General features: G+C 50.0%; 1 protein-coding gene across 1 annotated transcript; it reads left to right on the top strand.

The window, feature by feature from the left end:
• The first annotated feature begins 5,975 nt into the window (after window positions 1-5,975).
• Window positions 5,976-14,529, top strand: LOC132809034 (transmembrane and coiled-coil domains protein 1-like). Its single transcript, XM_060822410.1, has 4 exons — window positions 5,976-6,084; window positions 8,724-9,580; window positions 10,434-10,569; window positions 12,379-14,529. Exons 1-4 carry the CDS (start codon window positions 6,040-6,042, stop codon window positions 12,685-12,687), a joined length of 1,347 nt encoding a protein of 448 aa, XP_060678393.1. The 5' UTR covers window positions 5,976-6,039; the 3' UTR covers window positions 12,688-14,529.
• Window positions 14,530-15,236: the final 707 nt, after the last annotated feature.

The raw sequence follows: 15,236 nt of genomic DNA on the forward strand, positions 1-15,236 counted from the left end.
TTAAGTGTATAAGTCCTGTCCTGACTTGCCCTGCCTACTAAGTTGGCACAATCCTAGTAATTGTGGTTCTGCTCGCCGAGCTGGAAGTTTTTGCTGCAAACGTTTCATTCCCTGGCTAGGGAACATCATCAGTGCTGTTGGAGCCTCCTGTGAAGCGCTGCTTTGATGTTTCTTCCAGTATTTATATTGGTTTGTTCTTGCCGCTTCCGGGTGTCAGTTTCAGCTGCAGTGATTTGTATGTGGGGTCCAGCTCGATGTGTCTGTTGATGGAGTTTGGGGATGAATGCCATGCTTCTAGGAATTCTCTGGCTGTTCTCTGTCTGGCTTGTCCTATGATAGTGGTGTTTTCCCAGTCAAATTCATGTTGCTGGTTGTCTGAGTGTATTGCCTGAGAAGCATGGCATTCATCCCCAAACTCCATCAACAGACACATTGACCTGGACACCATATACAAACCACTACAGCTGAAACTGACACCCGGAAACGGCAAGAACATCCATCAACAGACACATCGACCTGGACCCCACATACAAATCACTGCAGCTGAAACTGACACCCGGAAGCGGCAAGAACAAACCAATATAAATACCGGAAGAAACATCAAAGCAGCGCTTCACACGAGGCTCCAACAGCACTGATGATGTTCCCTAGCCAGGGAACGAAACGTTTGCAGCAAAAACTTCCAGCTCGGCGAGCAGAACCACAACAACGGATACCCGAGCTACAAATCTTCAATCAGATTTTAATCCTAGTAAGCTGAAGTGAGCAGCTGATCTGATAATCCTCAACTCTAGTATCCCCCATAACCCTTGTTGATTAGGTCTGTCTTGGCCTCAAATCATAGGCTAAGCTGCTCCCCCCTAGAGAAGGGGAAGACAGGACATATGAAGGTGGTATTTGAAAGGATGGAGGGGTGGGGGGAGTGGGAGAAACTTCCCATTAAACCAAGGTCCAAAGGGACGCTGATTGAAAAATGAATACTATTAAGCTGGAGAGGGTTCAGAAGAGGTTTACCAGGATATTGTCAGGTATGGAGGTTTGAATTGCAAAGAAAGGCTTGATATGCTGGGACCTTTTCACTGGAGCAGAGGCAGTCGAGGTGACCTTATAGTGGATTATAAAATAATGAGGGGTATGGAATTAATGGTAGGTGTCTTTTCCCTTGGATGAGGTTTCAAGACTGGGGACATTTTTAAGGTGAGAATTAGAAAAGCTATTTTTTTTTAAAAGACAAGAGGGTGGTTTGCATGTGGAATGATCTCCCTGAGGAAGTGGTGGGTGTGCGTCCAATCATGATGTTTAAGTCTGTGAATAGGAGCAAGTCAGATGGATATAGGCCAGAAGTAGGCAGGTGGGACTAATTTTAGTTTGGGATAATGGTCAGCATGAACTGGTTGGACCGAAGGGTCTGTTTCCATGCTACATGACTCAAGAGGCATAGGACGGTGCTGCTAACAATCGGGCACGGTTGAACAGACTGGTGTTGAGAAGAGTGAGGAGGAGGTCACTAGAATGAAATGTATAGGATCCGAGGTGGATGTGGAAAGGATGATCCCCTATGAGACTAAGCCCAGAATGAGGTAGGGCCACTGTTTAAAACGGAGTTTGCTGTTTTAGGAATAATCACATTTTCTCCAAGGGATTATGAGCCTTTGGCACTGTGCCTCAGGAGATTACCGAGTATTTTAAGGTGTAGGTCACACTGATATTTGTCAGGCAGACAATGTGGGATTCAAAATGCAAACTGATAATCCATGGTCTTCATTAACCAGCTAAGTTAGCAGCACAGACTCCCAAGTGTCTTCATTAACCAGCACTCCCTGGTTATCAGCACCAACTCTAATCCTCTGCCTTAACCAGCACTGTCCCTGGTTACTAGCACTGACTCCAACCAAGTTCATTAACCAGCACTGTCCCTGGTTACTAGCACTGACTCCAACCAGCTTCATTAACCAGCACTGCCCTTGGTTACCAGCAGTGACTCCAACCAGCTTCATTAACCAGCACTGTCCCTGGTTACTAGCACTGACTCCAACCAGCTTCATTAACCAGCACTGTCCCTAGTTTCCAACACTGACTCCAACCGAATTCATTAACCAGCACTGTCCCTGGTTACTAGCACTGACTCCAACCAGCTTCATTAACCAGCACTGTCCCTAGTTACCAGCACTGACTCCAACCGAATTCATTAACCAGCACTGTCCCTGGTTACTAGCACTGACTCCAACCAGCTTCATTAACCAGCACTGTCCCTAGTTACCAGCACTGACTCCAACCGAATTCATTAACCAGCACTGTACCTGGTTACCAGCAGTGACCCCAACCATCTTTCAAAAGAGGCATTTTCAAGACTGCGGTTAATAACAACATTGGAAAAATTCAGAGCAGGAAGAGGCCATTCAGCCCCTTGAATCTCCTGTGCTGTTTGATAGTGGCTGATCTGATTGTGTCCTCCACCCCAACTTTCCTGCCTGTTCCCTCCCAAACCCCTTGTTGTTCTGAAAATTTGCCCTTGATATTCCTCCTTGTCTCCATTTTCAAGAGAAGACCCATCATTCTGAAACCCACCCCCAGTTCAAGATTCACCCCGTGGACAGGGGATTGAACCTTACAAAGCCAAGGCTGAGAGTTGAAGGTCAGATAGAGAGGTGAGCTGTGATTTATCACAACTGTCGGTGACTCAGGAGAGCAGGGTAAGAGTCCTGTCCGTCCCAGGTCTCTGTCTGATGGTTCCTTTCAGGAATCTTTGGAAAGGAATGACTGACCTGGTGCAGCCATCTTCTGTGATGTCACAGGGGTCCGTGCGTTGTTTACTCACAGTTTGACTTGACAGTTAACCTGGTCGTTGGAGTGCCAAGATGGTCACATCTCAACGTCAAACCCATTACTGACAACTGAATCTTTTCCAAAGGTACCTCAGCTATACACTGTCCACTGCCATCACAATCTCATATCTGTTGTTATGAAAAGGGTCTTAAATATTATTATTCATCTGTTATAGAATATAGTATATCTTCTGTCACTCAGTAACCCCTCTCCCCCCAGGGCCCTGTGTTACTGACTGTATCCCTACTGATGTTAATCCAGCTCCCTCACACTGTCCCTCAGTAACCCCTCTCCCACCCAGGGCCCTGTGTTACTGACTGTATCCCTACTGATGTTAATCCAGCTCCCTCACACTGTCCCTCAGTAACCCCTCTCCCACCCAGGGCCCTGTGTTACTGACTGTATCCCTACTAATGTTAATCCAGCTCCCTCACACTGTCACTCAGTAACCCCTCTCCCCCCCTCCAGGGCCCTGTGTTACTGACTGTATCCCTACTGATGTTAATCCATCTCCCTCACTAAGTATAACTCTCACCCCCCAGGAAGCAGGGGGAGTTTATTCTGCCCCTCGAGGCCTTCTGTGCTAGCCCATAGGATTGCAGGTGATTTGACTGTGTCTCAACGCCCCTATGCTCTCCTCTCCACCACTCCCCCCTGGCTCCCCCTCGATCAACAATCTGTTATGGTGGCCCATGGTGGATGTGTTTTCCCTAGGATGAGGGATTTCAAGACTGGGGGCATATTTTTAAAATGAGAGGAAAGGGATTTAAATCTTCCATTAGGGGCTGGCCTAGTCCCCTCTGCTCTCGATTGGGAGAGGTTGAGTGAGGAGTGGGGGGGTCTGCCTACCCTCTGAGAGAAGCAGTCCCAGGAAGACAAGGTGGTAAAGATGATGTTTGGTATGCTTGTCTTTATTGGTCAGTGCATTTAGTATAGCAGTCGGGAGGTCGTGTTGCGGCTGTACAAGATATAGTGTACTTTTGAAATACTGCATTCAATTCTGGTCTCCCTGCTGTAAGGAAATATATCATGAAACTTGAAAGGTTGCAGAAAGAGCTTTGCAAGATGTTGGAGGGTTTTAACTATGGGGAGAGGCTGAATAGGCTGGGGCTATTTCGCCGAGCGGCAGAGGCTGAGGGGTGACCTCTTTAGAGGTTTATAAAATCATGAAGGGCATGGATAATGTAAATAGTCAAAATCCTTGACCCCAGGGTAGGGGAGTCCAAAACTAGATGGGCATAGGTTTAGAGTGAGAGGGGCAAGATTTAAACAGGGCCTAAGGGGCAACGTTTTCATACAGAGGGTGGTGTGTATGAGCTGTCAGAGGAAGGGGTATACGAAAAGGAAGCGTTTAGAGGGATATGGGCCAAGTGCTGGCAAATGGGACTAGATTAATTTAGGATATCTGCTCGGCATGGATGAGTTGGACCGAAGGGTCTGTTTCTGTGCTGTTCAGGTCTATGACTCTTACTCATCATCTCTGTCTTCAGTGGGAGATCCCCTCATGCTGATAGTGAATCACACTCTCATCCTGGATGCTAACCCTCCCAGTGTGAGGTGGGGATAGGGGGGGTAGATGTAGGAGGGAAACATGCTCTCCACTAATGTCTCCTGCACACACACCCCCTCCCCCTTCCTGGTAACTAGTTGCGGACAGAACAGAGCATCGCAGTGCCGGCTGTCTAACCTGGTTTTGTACTTATAGGTCAAGTGGTACAGGGGTGTAAGGCAGACCCATGGACCCGGTCCCCAAGAGCAGTTCACCATCACTCGTGGCCAGCGACAGGGCGCAGGGTAAAGGCATCACCCTCTTGAGGGTGAACAAGGTGCTGGCCAAGGGCATGAGGCAACTCTTTGCCAACCAGAGGGAACCCTCGGCCGAAGTTGAGGAGAGGTCACAGGCTGGGACTGGCCACAGCCTGCATGAGAAGAGTTCCTTCTTGCGCAGTTTCATGCTTCCCTTGGACGACGAGCTCTCGGTGCCCACCGACAGTCAGAGGACCTCCATTGCTGAACCGAACCTGCGTTCTGACCAGAAGGTTGCCATGCAGGGCTCCAGCGACCACTGGCGCAGGTCTGCTTCGGGATTCCACCGCCACTTCATCCCCAAGATGGGCAGGAAGAGTTCCGTTCTGAGCAAGAGGCAGGAGGAGACCATCCGTGAGAAACAGGTGCAGCCGCAGGACGAGGAGGCGGAGGAGGAGGAGGAGGAGGAGGAGGAGGAGGAGGAAGAACAGGAGGACTCTTGGCCTGCACCGCATCGCAGCCTCCAGGCGTTCAAGCCCCTCGAGTTACTAGGCACTGCCAAAACCCAGCGAAACCTGCACCCGTCCATCAAGTTGAACACGCAGACCATGACAGAAAGGCTCCTGGGCATGAACACCGAGTCCAACGTCAGTGTGGAAGAAGCCAAGGCTAAGTCCAAGGCCCGGTTTAGAGACAGTCGCCGGTTCTCCCTTTATCACAGGTTGCCAAAAATCAGAAGCTCAAAGAAAGAGAAGGTAAGGGTCAGTCTCCAGTGCTCTCTTACCACCTCCACACTCATTTCAAGGAACGCGTTTCAGCTTCTCTGCCTAGCGGCCAGTGACGGACATCCTGGGGCCATGTGCCCCTTGGATGGGACCACTGTGCCCCACCCCCATGTATATGAGATTGTTTAAAGCTCTCTCCCACTAGCCTCCCTTAACCTCCAGCGTCTCTCCCTCCCACCCGACGCTCCTCTCTGACTGGGCTCCATTGGTACCCTTTCTCCCCCTTTATGTTTTGTCAGTTTTCAGCTCTCGCTGGATCAGCCGGCTTACGTTACCATTGCGATGTGTTGTTGTTGCACACATCGGTGTGTGGATAAGCCACCATCGGGGACCGTGTTGCTCATCAGCTGCAGCTTTTCAGACACGTTGCAAAAGCTGTCGCCGCTGGGCTTGGCAGAGGGGTTGGGAGGAGTGCAGCACAGTGTGTGTTAAAACCACAGACGCTGACGACCCAGCCCCACCACTGCCCGCAGCAGAGGAAGTGTTTCAGCTCTGTTTTCGAGCACAGCTGCTTACCCGAGACCCCCAGCAACCTCCTTCGGCAAAAGGGAGACCACTCGGGACGGAAGCCTTTGGCCTGTCCCACTACATTCTGCCTCCGGTGAAAAGATCTGACCACTGGCTGTGTCACTGAGTTTGATGGTGACAGGGGAAGCTGCCTGCTCCAGCACTGTTGGGAACGATGGTGCATCACTTCAGTCTGAGAAAGAGGCGATGCAGCCTCCAGGTAAGAGTACTTCATTCATTTCCCCGTTGTGTTGAAGAGCTAACTGTCAGGGCACCCCTTGATCCTCTCTTTACAAAAGCAGCAAGCCATGGGCTTCTTGAGAGTTAAGATCCACCTGTTATCACTTGAAGAATCTGGTCACATCTTCACCTGTGCCTCAATTTTATTTAACATTACAGAAACAGGGAACTGTGCACGGTACTCCGGGTATGAGTCTGACCGAGGGATACAGAGATGGGGAACTGCGCGCACGGTGCTCCGAGTGTGGGTCTGACCAAGGGATACGGAGATGGGGAACTGCGCACACGGTGCTCCGAGTGTGGGTCTGACCGAGGGATATGGAGACGGGGAACTGCGCACACGGTGCTCCGACTGTGGGTCTGACCGAGGGATACGGAGATTGGAACTGTTCATGCTGCTCCGACTGTGGGTCTGAGGGATACGGAGATGGGGAACTGTGCACGGTGCTCCGAGTGTGGGTCTGACTGAGGGATACAGAGATGGGAACTGTGTACGGTGCTCCGAGTGTGGGTCTGACTGAGGGATACGGAGATGGGAACTGTGCACGGTGCTCCGAGTGTGGGTCTGACTGAGGGATACAGAGATGGGAACTGTGTACGGTGCTCCGAGTGTGGGTCTGACTGAGGGATACAGAGATGGGGAACTGTGCATGGTGCTCCAAGTGAGGGATACGGAGATGGGAACTGTGTACGGTGCTCCAAGTGAGGGATACGGAGATGGGAACTGTGCACGGTGCTCCGAGTGTGTGTCTGAGTTAAGGATATGGAGATGGGAACTGCGCACGGTGCTAGATGTGTGAGTCCGAGTGAGGGGTATGGAGACAGGAACTGTGCAGGGTGCTCCAAGTATGAGTCTAACTGAGGGATATAGAGAAGGGAACTTTGTGTGTACAAACTAGTTGCTCTGCCAGCTCCCATCTGTGTCTGCAATTTTTTTTTACAGAGGTGGGTGGTGCCATTTGGGCAGACCTTCAGTGAGTGGTGGAAAGTGCTAGAGGAATGAATGCACTTTCACAGAACAGTACAGGTCCTTCAGCCCTTGACCTTGTGCCGGCCTTTTACCCCACTCTAAGATCAGACTAACCTACATGCCCTTCATTGTTCTATCTTCCATGTGCCCTATCCAAGAGTCACTTAAATGTTCCTAATGTATCTGACTCTACTACCATGCACTCCATGCACCCACCACTGTGTGTGTGAAGGAGTTACTGCTGACATCTCCCCTAAACCTTCCTCCAATTATCTTAAAACTGTGTCCCCACGTGATAGCCATTTCCACCCTGGGAGAAATTCTTTGGCTATTTGCTCTATCCATGCCTCTCAACATCTTATACACCTCTATTAAGTCAGCTTCCATCCTTGTTTGTTCCAAAGCGAAAAGCCTTAGCTTTTCATAAGACATGTCCTCTGCACCCTTCCACACCTTTCCTGTAATGAGGCGACCAGAACTGAACACCATTCTTGATTGAGGTTTTGGAGAGGGGGGAGGGGGGGTCTGAGCCAGGTTAATAAAGAAACAACCAACAATACTCGGTAGAAACTGTTCCTGTTTACAGCTGGTGCCGGATGTGAGCATGGTTTCGATGGTTGATGTCAAAACCAAGAACACTCCCAGCTCATTTACAGCCACAGCTTGCTCAGCCAAATATGACTGAACTCACTGTGACCTGCAACAGCCTCCTTCCTCCCAACCTCTAGCCCAAAGAAAACAAAACGATGCAGTTTTCTACTTCCTCTCTGACTGGTCCCTTTTTTGTTTTTATGGTATGGGAGCTGCGTGCTGGGCCTGCAGTTAATCGCCTCTTCAGAGGGTGACAGTGACCAGCTCCAGTTTATAGGACCAATTGCGGTGCCCACTGTGGGGTGCAGTTCCAGGACTTTAACCTGGCAAAACTGAAGGGACGGCTAATACCATTCTGAGTCAGGATCGTGTGTGTGTGTGAGGAAGGTGGGGGGGGGGGGGGTTTCAGGAGTTGATGTGCTGGATAGTGTGGAGTGCTGGAGTAGATTGCAACAAGACATTAACAGGATAATAAGTGGCAGATGGAGTTCAACCTGGAAAAGTATGAAGTGCTTCATTTCGAAAGGTCGAATTTGAATGCAGAATACAGAGTTAAAGTCAGGATTCTTGGCAGTGTGGTGGAACAGAGGGATCTTGGGGTCCACATCAATCAATCCCTCCAAGTTGCCACCCAAATTGGTAAGAGCTGTTAAGAAGGTTTGTTGGTTGTCATTTGCTGGGGAATTGAGATTAAGAGCCGTGAGCAGCTCTGTAGAGCCCTGATTAGTCCCAAACTTGTGTTCAGTTCTGGTTGCCTCATTATAGGAGAGATGTGTTGGCTTTAGAGAGGGTGCAAAGAAGATTTACCAGGATGCTGCCTGGACTGAAGGAAGGGTTTTTATGGCATAATTTGAAGAAGCTAGGGACTTTCTCATTGGAGCACAGAAGGATGAGAGGTGACTTGATAGGTGTTGTGTGATTTTTAACTTTGTACACCCCAGTCCAACACCTGCATCTCCAAATCATGATTAAACCAATGAGTGTAAAGTGCTGCGTTGGTCTTGAGCTGGAATTAATGGAGGGAAGTTTTTTCTGTCTCTCGGGTCTTTGCCTTTCAGGCTGATGCAGCAGAAGTGACCAGCTTAGCACTGCCACCCAGCCCCCCAGCTTTCAGCTTGTCAGAGACCTCTGAGCAGCTGTCCGACAACTCCCACGTGGAGGTGTTGCTGCAGGAGCTGAAAACTGAGCAGGGTCTGCTCCATCAGAAGATCCTGAAGATCAGCGAGCAGATCCGGGTGCAGCAGACCCACCGTAACACCAACGTCTCAGAGTACCTGCGACTCATCGCTCGTACTGACCACAGCCAGGCCTTCCGCTTCAAGCAGGCCTTCGAGAAGAAGAACCACTACCTCACCTCGGTCATTCTGCAGCTCCAGAGGAGGCTGCAGCAGTACGTCAGGAAGCAGCAGCAGCTGGAGAGGGAGCTGGAGCTGCTGCGGGAGAAGAACCCCTCCCTGTTTGCCATACAGGGGTTGAGGAGCGATCATCTGCTGGAGGAGAACCAGACCGAATCCCCATTTCACAGCGAGGCCAGCTCCCTGTCCAAGACGAACCTCCTGCCGCATGCACTGTCGGAGATCCAAGGTGTCTCCAAAGTGACTCCGTTAGACAAGTTTAACCCTCCCTACCAAACTCCCCACCCCTTGCAGCAACTCAGCTTGCCTGATGATGACTACTCCACCACCACCAGCTTCTCTGAAGATCTGCAAGACCTGGCAGGGCTCAACTACAATATTAAGGCAAACGGGATGAATTCCTTAGAGAGACAAACTACTGGCTACTTGTCCATACTGGAGGAGTTGACTGACATCAAAGAAACACAACTGAATTTGGAGCTGAACTTTAAGAACATAGCAGAGCAATACAATCACCATTACTTGGTTTTTCAAGAGTCCTTAGAAGAGGAGAAATACAGGTATAATTTCCACGATGGTTCATTCCTTCACGTTCTCCTTCTGCTGCCACCTGCCCCAGTCACTGTGGGACAATCCACAGGTTTTTAAAACCCATTCTGGCCATTGTTTCCTCAATTAGCAGCTCCCCCGCCCCGCCCACCCACCCCCCCCCCGCCTCCCCCCCCCCCCCCCGCGCAGGGGAGCAGGGAGTAGAAAGAGGAAGGGGAATAGGAAAAGGTGAGTGGAGGGGGCTGGAGGACAGTGGGGAGATGAGAAGAGAAAGGTGGGAATGGGAAGGGGAGAGTGTGGTGGGGTGGAAGACAGTAGGGTTGCAAAACCTCCAGGACAAACTCCAGGGAGAGGAATGGACGAGGCGGTGGGGGAAAAGAGCGACAGAGTGAGAGGAAGCAAGTGAATGAGCAGAATGGGTGAGAAAGAGAGAAGGAAGATGGAGTGGGAAAGCAGAAGGTTAAGAAAAAAAGGAGAGAGGAGAAAGAGACAGAGGAATGAAGGAGAGATAGGAGTACTGGTGACCAAGCTTTAGGTCAACACTACAAAGACTAGCTGGGAATGAACAATGATGTCCGGAGTGTGCAGGTTATAGAACATAGAACTATACAGCACAGAACAGGCCCTTCGGCCCACGATGTTGTGCCGAACATTTGTCCTAGCTTAAGCACCCATCCATGTACCTATCCAATTACCGCTTAAAGGTCACCAATGATTCTGATTTTGCCACTCCCACAGGCAGCGCATTCCATGCCCCCACCACTCTCTGGGTAAAGAATCTACCCCTGACATCCCCCTTATACCTTGCACCCTTCACCTTAAATTTACACAAGAACTTGTGTGTTAACTTTCTCATTATTTTAGGTCAACCCAACTACAGGCTGAACTGAACGACCTAATGGACCTTCACCAGAACGAGGTGCTGAACTTGAAGAGTGAGCTGGCCAGCCTAGAGGAGAAGATAGCCTACCAGTCGTATGAGAGCAGCAGGGACATCTGGGTCAGTAGCAGGAGCGAGCACTGTGCTGTGGGTTTCAGGGGGATGGGAGGATTAGGGATCCCTCCTCCCAACCCCCACCCAACAGGGCTAGGCGGGATTGTGTCTTGGCATGTGACTTAGAAAAGCCACCAGGTGAAACAGAGAGAGTTGCCACAGGAGGGTGGGGTTGTTTAGTGCCTGTGTAGTTGAAGTGGCCAGCTACTTCAACTCTCCCTCCAACTCTGCCAAGGACATGCCAAATCCTGGGCCTCCACCACCACCAAATCCTAACCACACGACACTTGGAGGAAGAACACCTCATCTCCTGCCTTGGAACTCTCCAACCACATGGAATCAATGCTGATTTCACCCGTTTCCTCATCTCCCCTTCCCCCTCAATATCCCACATCCAACCCTCCAACCCAGCACCACCCTCTTGAACTGTCCTATTTGTCCATCTTCCTTCCCACCCATCCGCTCCACCTTCCTCTCCGACCTATCACCTTCATCTACCCATCTCACTCCTAGCTACCTTCCCCCCACCCTCCCACCCCCAGCCCTAACCCTCCCATTTGTCTCTCATGGAGGGTAACTATGGTTTATCAGACTGAGTCCTGATGAAGGGCTTATGCTCGAAATGTCGAATTCTCTATTCCTGAGATGCTGCCTGGCCTGCTGTGCTTTGACCAGCAACACATTTGCAGCGATGATTAGCCATGACCCTACTGAAGGGCAGAATGGCCTACTCCAACTCCTACTTTCAATGTCTCTAATGTTAGGACCAGGCTGATGCCCTGAGATCATGGGTTCAAATCCCACCTTGGTAACTGGTGGAATTTAAATTTTGTTAATAAAATCTCAAAACAACGTCAATGATGATAACCGTGACAATGACTATTGACTGTTATAAAAATCCATCTCGTCTACTGATGCTCTTTAGGGAAGACTATCTGCTGTCCTTACACAGTCTGGGCCTATTTCCCAAAACTTATGTTTTTACAGGTGCGGTGAGTCAAGAACCATGGACATAATCTCAAGAGGAGGTTTGGGGGGTGGGAGAGGGTGGAGCTAGAGGTGTGGTCAGCCATTTAAGACAGCCATCAGGAACAATGTCTTCGCTTACAGAGTGGTGGATCTTCGGAATTATTGGTCACATTGCCATTAGGCCACCTTCTCCCCTCTGCCCAACCAGGTGACGAATTCACTAAGAGATTCCTGTTGTTAGTTCCCATACAAGGTTCCAAGAACTTTCCCTGCCCATCGAGGTTTAGCTAACCGGCCCAGTGATCCTCCCGTTCCTCTCTTGGCCTTTCACCATCCCCTTTTTCTGAAACCAATCTACGTAGACAGCTTCAGAACGTTGGAAACTTCAGGAAATTCACAACGGGACTTTTCTCTTTTTGAAAATCCCCGGTGGCCTAAACCCGTACATTCTGCCACGTCAGGACTAGGAGAAATGACTGCTTTGTTTCTGGTCATTTCTTTCGAGTCCCTCATTGTCGCTCACTTTGCTTAGGCTGGGGAATCTAGAACCAGAGGTGGGACCGTGCTTTCAGAGCGAGGGGTCTCCTGGGGTTGAAGGGGAACATTTGCTCTCTGAGGGTGGTGAGTCTGTTGCATTCTGAATACTCTACTCCACGTCACAAAGAAACGTACAAATTTGAGGCAGGAGTTCGACACTGGATAAGATGATCAGACTCCAGTTGATGTGTGGTTTCCTGTTATTGCTGGAGTCTGCTATCTGCCTTCACGTTTATGTTTGTCCACCCATCTCTGCCCACCAAGTTCTTCAGTAACCTCTGTCTTGTCCCTGTGTTGTTTGTTGGATAGGAGGTGCTGGAGAACTTCCAGAGCAAAATGGCCCGGCTGGAACAACAGCAGCAAGCGGCTCAGGGGGAGATTCTGGACCATGTCAACACAAGGGAGCTGCTGGGTAAGACCATGAACCTGCTGCTCATCATCATCGCGGTCATTCTGATGCTGATGTCCACCATATCGGCCCTGGTCTCGCCTTTCATCAAGACCCGGGCAAGGACCATCAGCACTGGCATAGTGATTGTACTGCTATTCTTCGCCTGGCACAACTGGGAACTGCTCACTGCTTTCATCACCAGGCGGGTGATTCTCCGTTGGCGTTAAGAGCTGCAGACTGGAGCAATGGGTCACCTATCTCCCTCAGGTCCACAACAGCACCACGAAGGTGTGGAGAGCCAGTCCGCTGCACAGCACAGCGTTGCAACAATAAACCGCCTTCCTCCCACTGCGTTCCCCTTCCCCGGGCCTCTCAAAAACACCGTCCAAAAGGAGGACAGTAGTACCTACAGAGAAAGAGCCAAATTCAATCGCCCAGCTCCTTGCTCCTGTAGGTTACAGTTTGTTCATCAAGTTTGCATCCCCGTACATCTCAGGGTTCCCGCTCTGACCACTCTTTTGGGCAACTAATCCCAGTTCCCTCCTTCAGCTTTCAAACAAGAAGGTTTCTTCTCAAGTCTGCCCTCTCACCCCCCCTCCCAACCTCATCTCCTTACCACATTTAAATCTTTATCCCCTGGTTCTCAACCTTTTCAATAATGAGAAATAGCTCCTTCCTGGCACAGTGCCTCAATATTATTAGACATCGAACATACCACCCCCAAAGGGAACAATTCCCAGCATTTCCAGTCCCTGGTCATTAAAATCCTCCAGTGCTGGCAACCCCTTTCTGCATCCTGTCTTGTGCCATCACATCATCTTGTGATACAGTGACCAGTGCACCGTTCTCTAGCTACACTCCAACTGGTGTTTTCAGCAAAAACGTCACTGCTCTAACACACCTGGTTTAGGCCAATTTCCTTCACAACGTCCTGTCTTGGAAACTTCAGGGACCTGTGGACATGTGTTCCAAGGTGCCCCGCTCTGTTACAATTCTCACATTCTCCCCATTGTGACATTAAATTCTATTGCCATTCTTCTGCCCCCTCCCTATCCAGTTCATCGATACCTCCCGACAGTTTGTAACTCTTTCTTTTGGCTAATTATTGCATTAATTCCAAACGATTTACATTGAAAGGCTCTAGTCGCTAATACACACACAGCCAGGAAGCTGGTTATGAAGCCCAGTGGAAACAGGATCCACTCCAGTCACCTTTTATCTTTCACCTCTCGCTACCCGTAGTGTTTTCGAACCAAGCTGCCTGAGCATTGTGCAGGTTTGTGTGTTCCCCAAGCAGGCTACTATTTGGGTTCAGGTCAAAACGTTTGCTAACATCCAAACCGACCATGTCTAAAGTGCAGCACCTTCAGCATCCCTCCTGGTCACCTCCTCAAAACCAAAACTTAAACCAAGTCAGTCAGAAAAGACCCTCCTTTTAACAAGCCCACATCTACTGCCTTTGATTAATTTGTGTATTTTTAAATAACCATTAAGGCCATTCCTTGGTGTTATTTTTCCCCAATAATTAACCTGCCAAGTTGGATTGACTGGTCTGTAATGACCTGGTCTGTATCTCTTTCTGAATAAAAGGCACCACATTAGCAGACTCCTCTAGTTCAGCTTCACACCTGCAGCCCCAGGACACGAGGAAATGATGGTCAGAACCTCTGCTATTTCTCCCTCACCTGCTGGTCTTTGAAGACAGAATGTGTGGTGATGCATCCACACCCTTTAACATTGTGCCGTGGCTCTGCCCAACGTTGCACACTCTTCCACCTGAACCACAACGCCTGCACCAGTCATGTATGGCCCTCCCATGTGAGCTAGAGTATTCGCAATTCCTGGCAGCAGGTCCTGGTAACCGGCACGGCAAAAGTAGCCTTCCCCTTAGGGAGGGGGCAAGTTGATGCAACACACACAGTCCAGCCCTACGTTCGTAAAAACCTTCACCTGTCTCGAGTGCCCAACAGGTGAAGTTACCACTGGACTGCCATCAAAGGGCAACGATGAGGTGCATTGCCACTGACTGGGACACATGGTACACAAAGCCAAATAAATGACTTAAATCATTGCTGGATCCCGGACTGAGATATTGTTGATTTTGATATTCACAAGTGAGATGTTTCTCTCAATGTGGTTAACAGTGGGGAGTGGTGGAGTGGCTGGCGAGAAGTACCTGGCTACACTCAACTCATGCGGCCTACTCACTTCAGCTTTGAGCAGGGAAGGCAGATGGCAAAGTGGGATTAGGACAGATCAAAGGGGCATCCTGCATCATCTTAAATCCAAGCTCTCAGGCTGGAACAGGTACCACAGCAGAACAACACAATCGTGGACAGGTACTCTGCCAATGCCTTCAGGGCACTGCCAGAGCAGTCCAGGCACTGGAAGTGAATCACAGAATTTTTACAGTGCGGCTGCGGGCCATTTGGCCCATCGCGTCTACACCAACCCTCCGAACAGCATCCCACCCAAACCCCTTCCCACTACCCTGTCCCGTAATGCCACACTTCCCATGGCCGATCCACCCTAACTGGCACACCTTCGGACTGCGGGAGGAAACCAGAGCAAATCCGTGCTGACCTCACGGGAGAATGTGCAAACTCCACACAGACAGTCGCCCGGGAGTGGAATTGATGTTGTGAGGCAGCAGTGGCTAACACTGAACCACTGTGCTGCCTTGCATCTACTCTGGGATCTATTAAACCCTTCATTTCCAGTCCTACAATCAACATTGGTCAAGTGTCACCGCTGTACCTTCTATTATTCCACAGCC

Source organism: Hemiscyllium ocellatum, unplaced genomic scaffold (assembly GCF_020745735.1).
Source record: "Hemiscyllium ocellatum isolate sHemOce1 unplaced genomic scaffold, sHemOce1.pat.X.cur. R, whole genome shotgun sequence".
NCBI lineage: Eukaryota > Metazoa > Chordata > Chondrichthyes > Orectolobiformes > Hemiscylliidae > Hemiscyllium > Hemiscyllium ocellatum.

Bases quoted from the DNA above. Each gene is read 5' to 3' on its own strand.
- LOC132809034 (XM_060822410.1), top strand. From the start codon at position 6,040: ATGGTGCATCACTTCAGTCTGAGAAAGAGGCGATGCAGCCTCCAG. The intron at 9,581-10,433 runs GTATAATTTCCA...TCATTATTTTAG, and splicing joins TTAGAAGAGGAGAAATACAG to GTCAACCCAACTACAGGCTG. The intron at 10,570-12,378 runs GTCAGTAGCAGG...TTTGTTGGATAG, and splicing joins AGAGCAGCAGGGACATCTGG to GAGGTGCTGGAGAACTTCCA.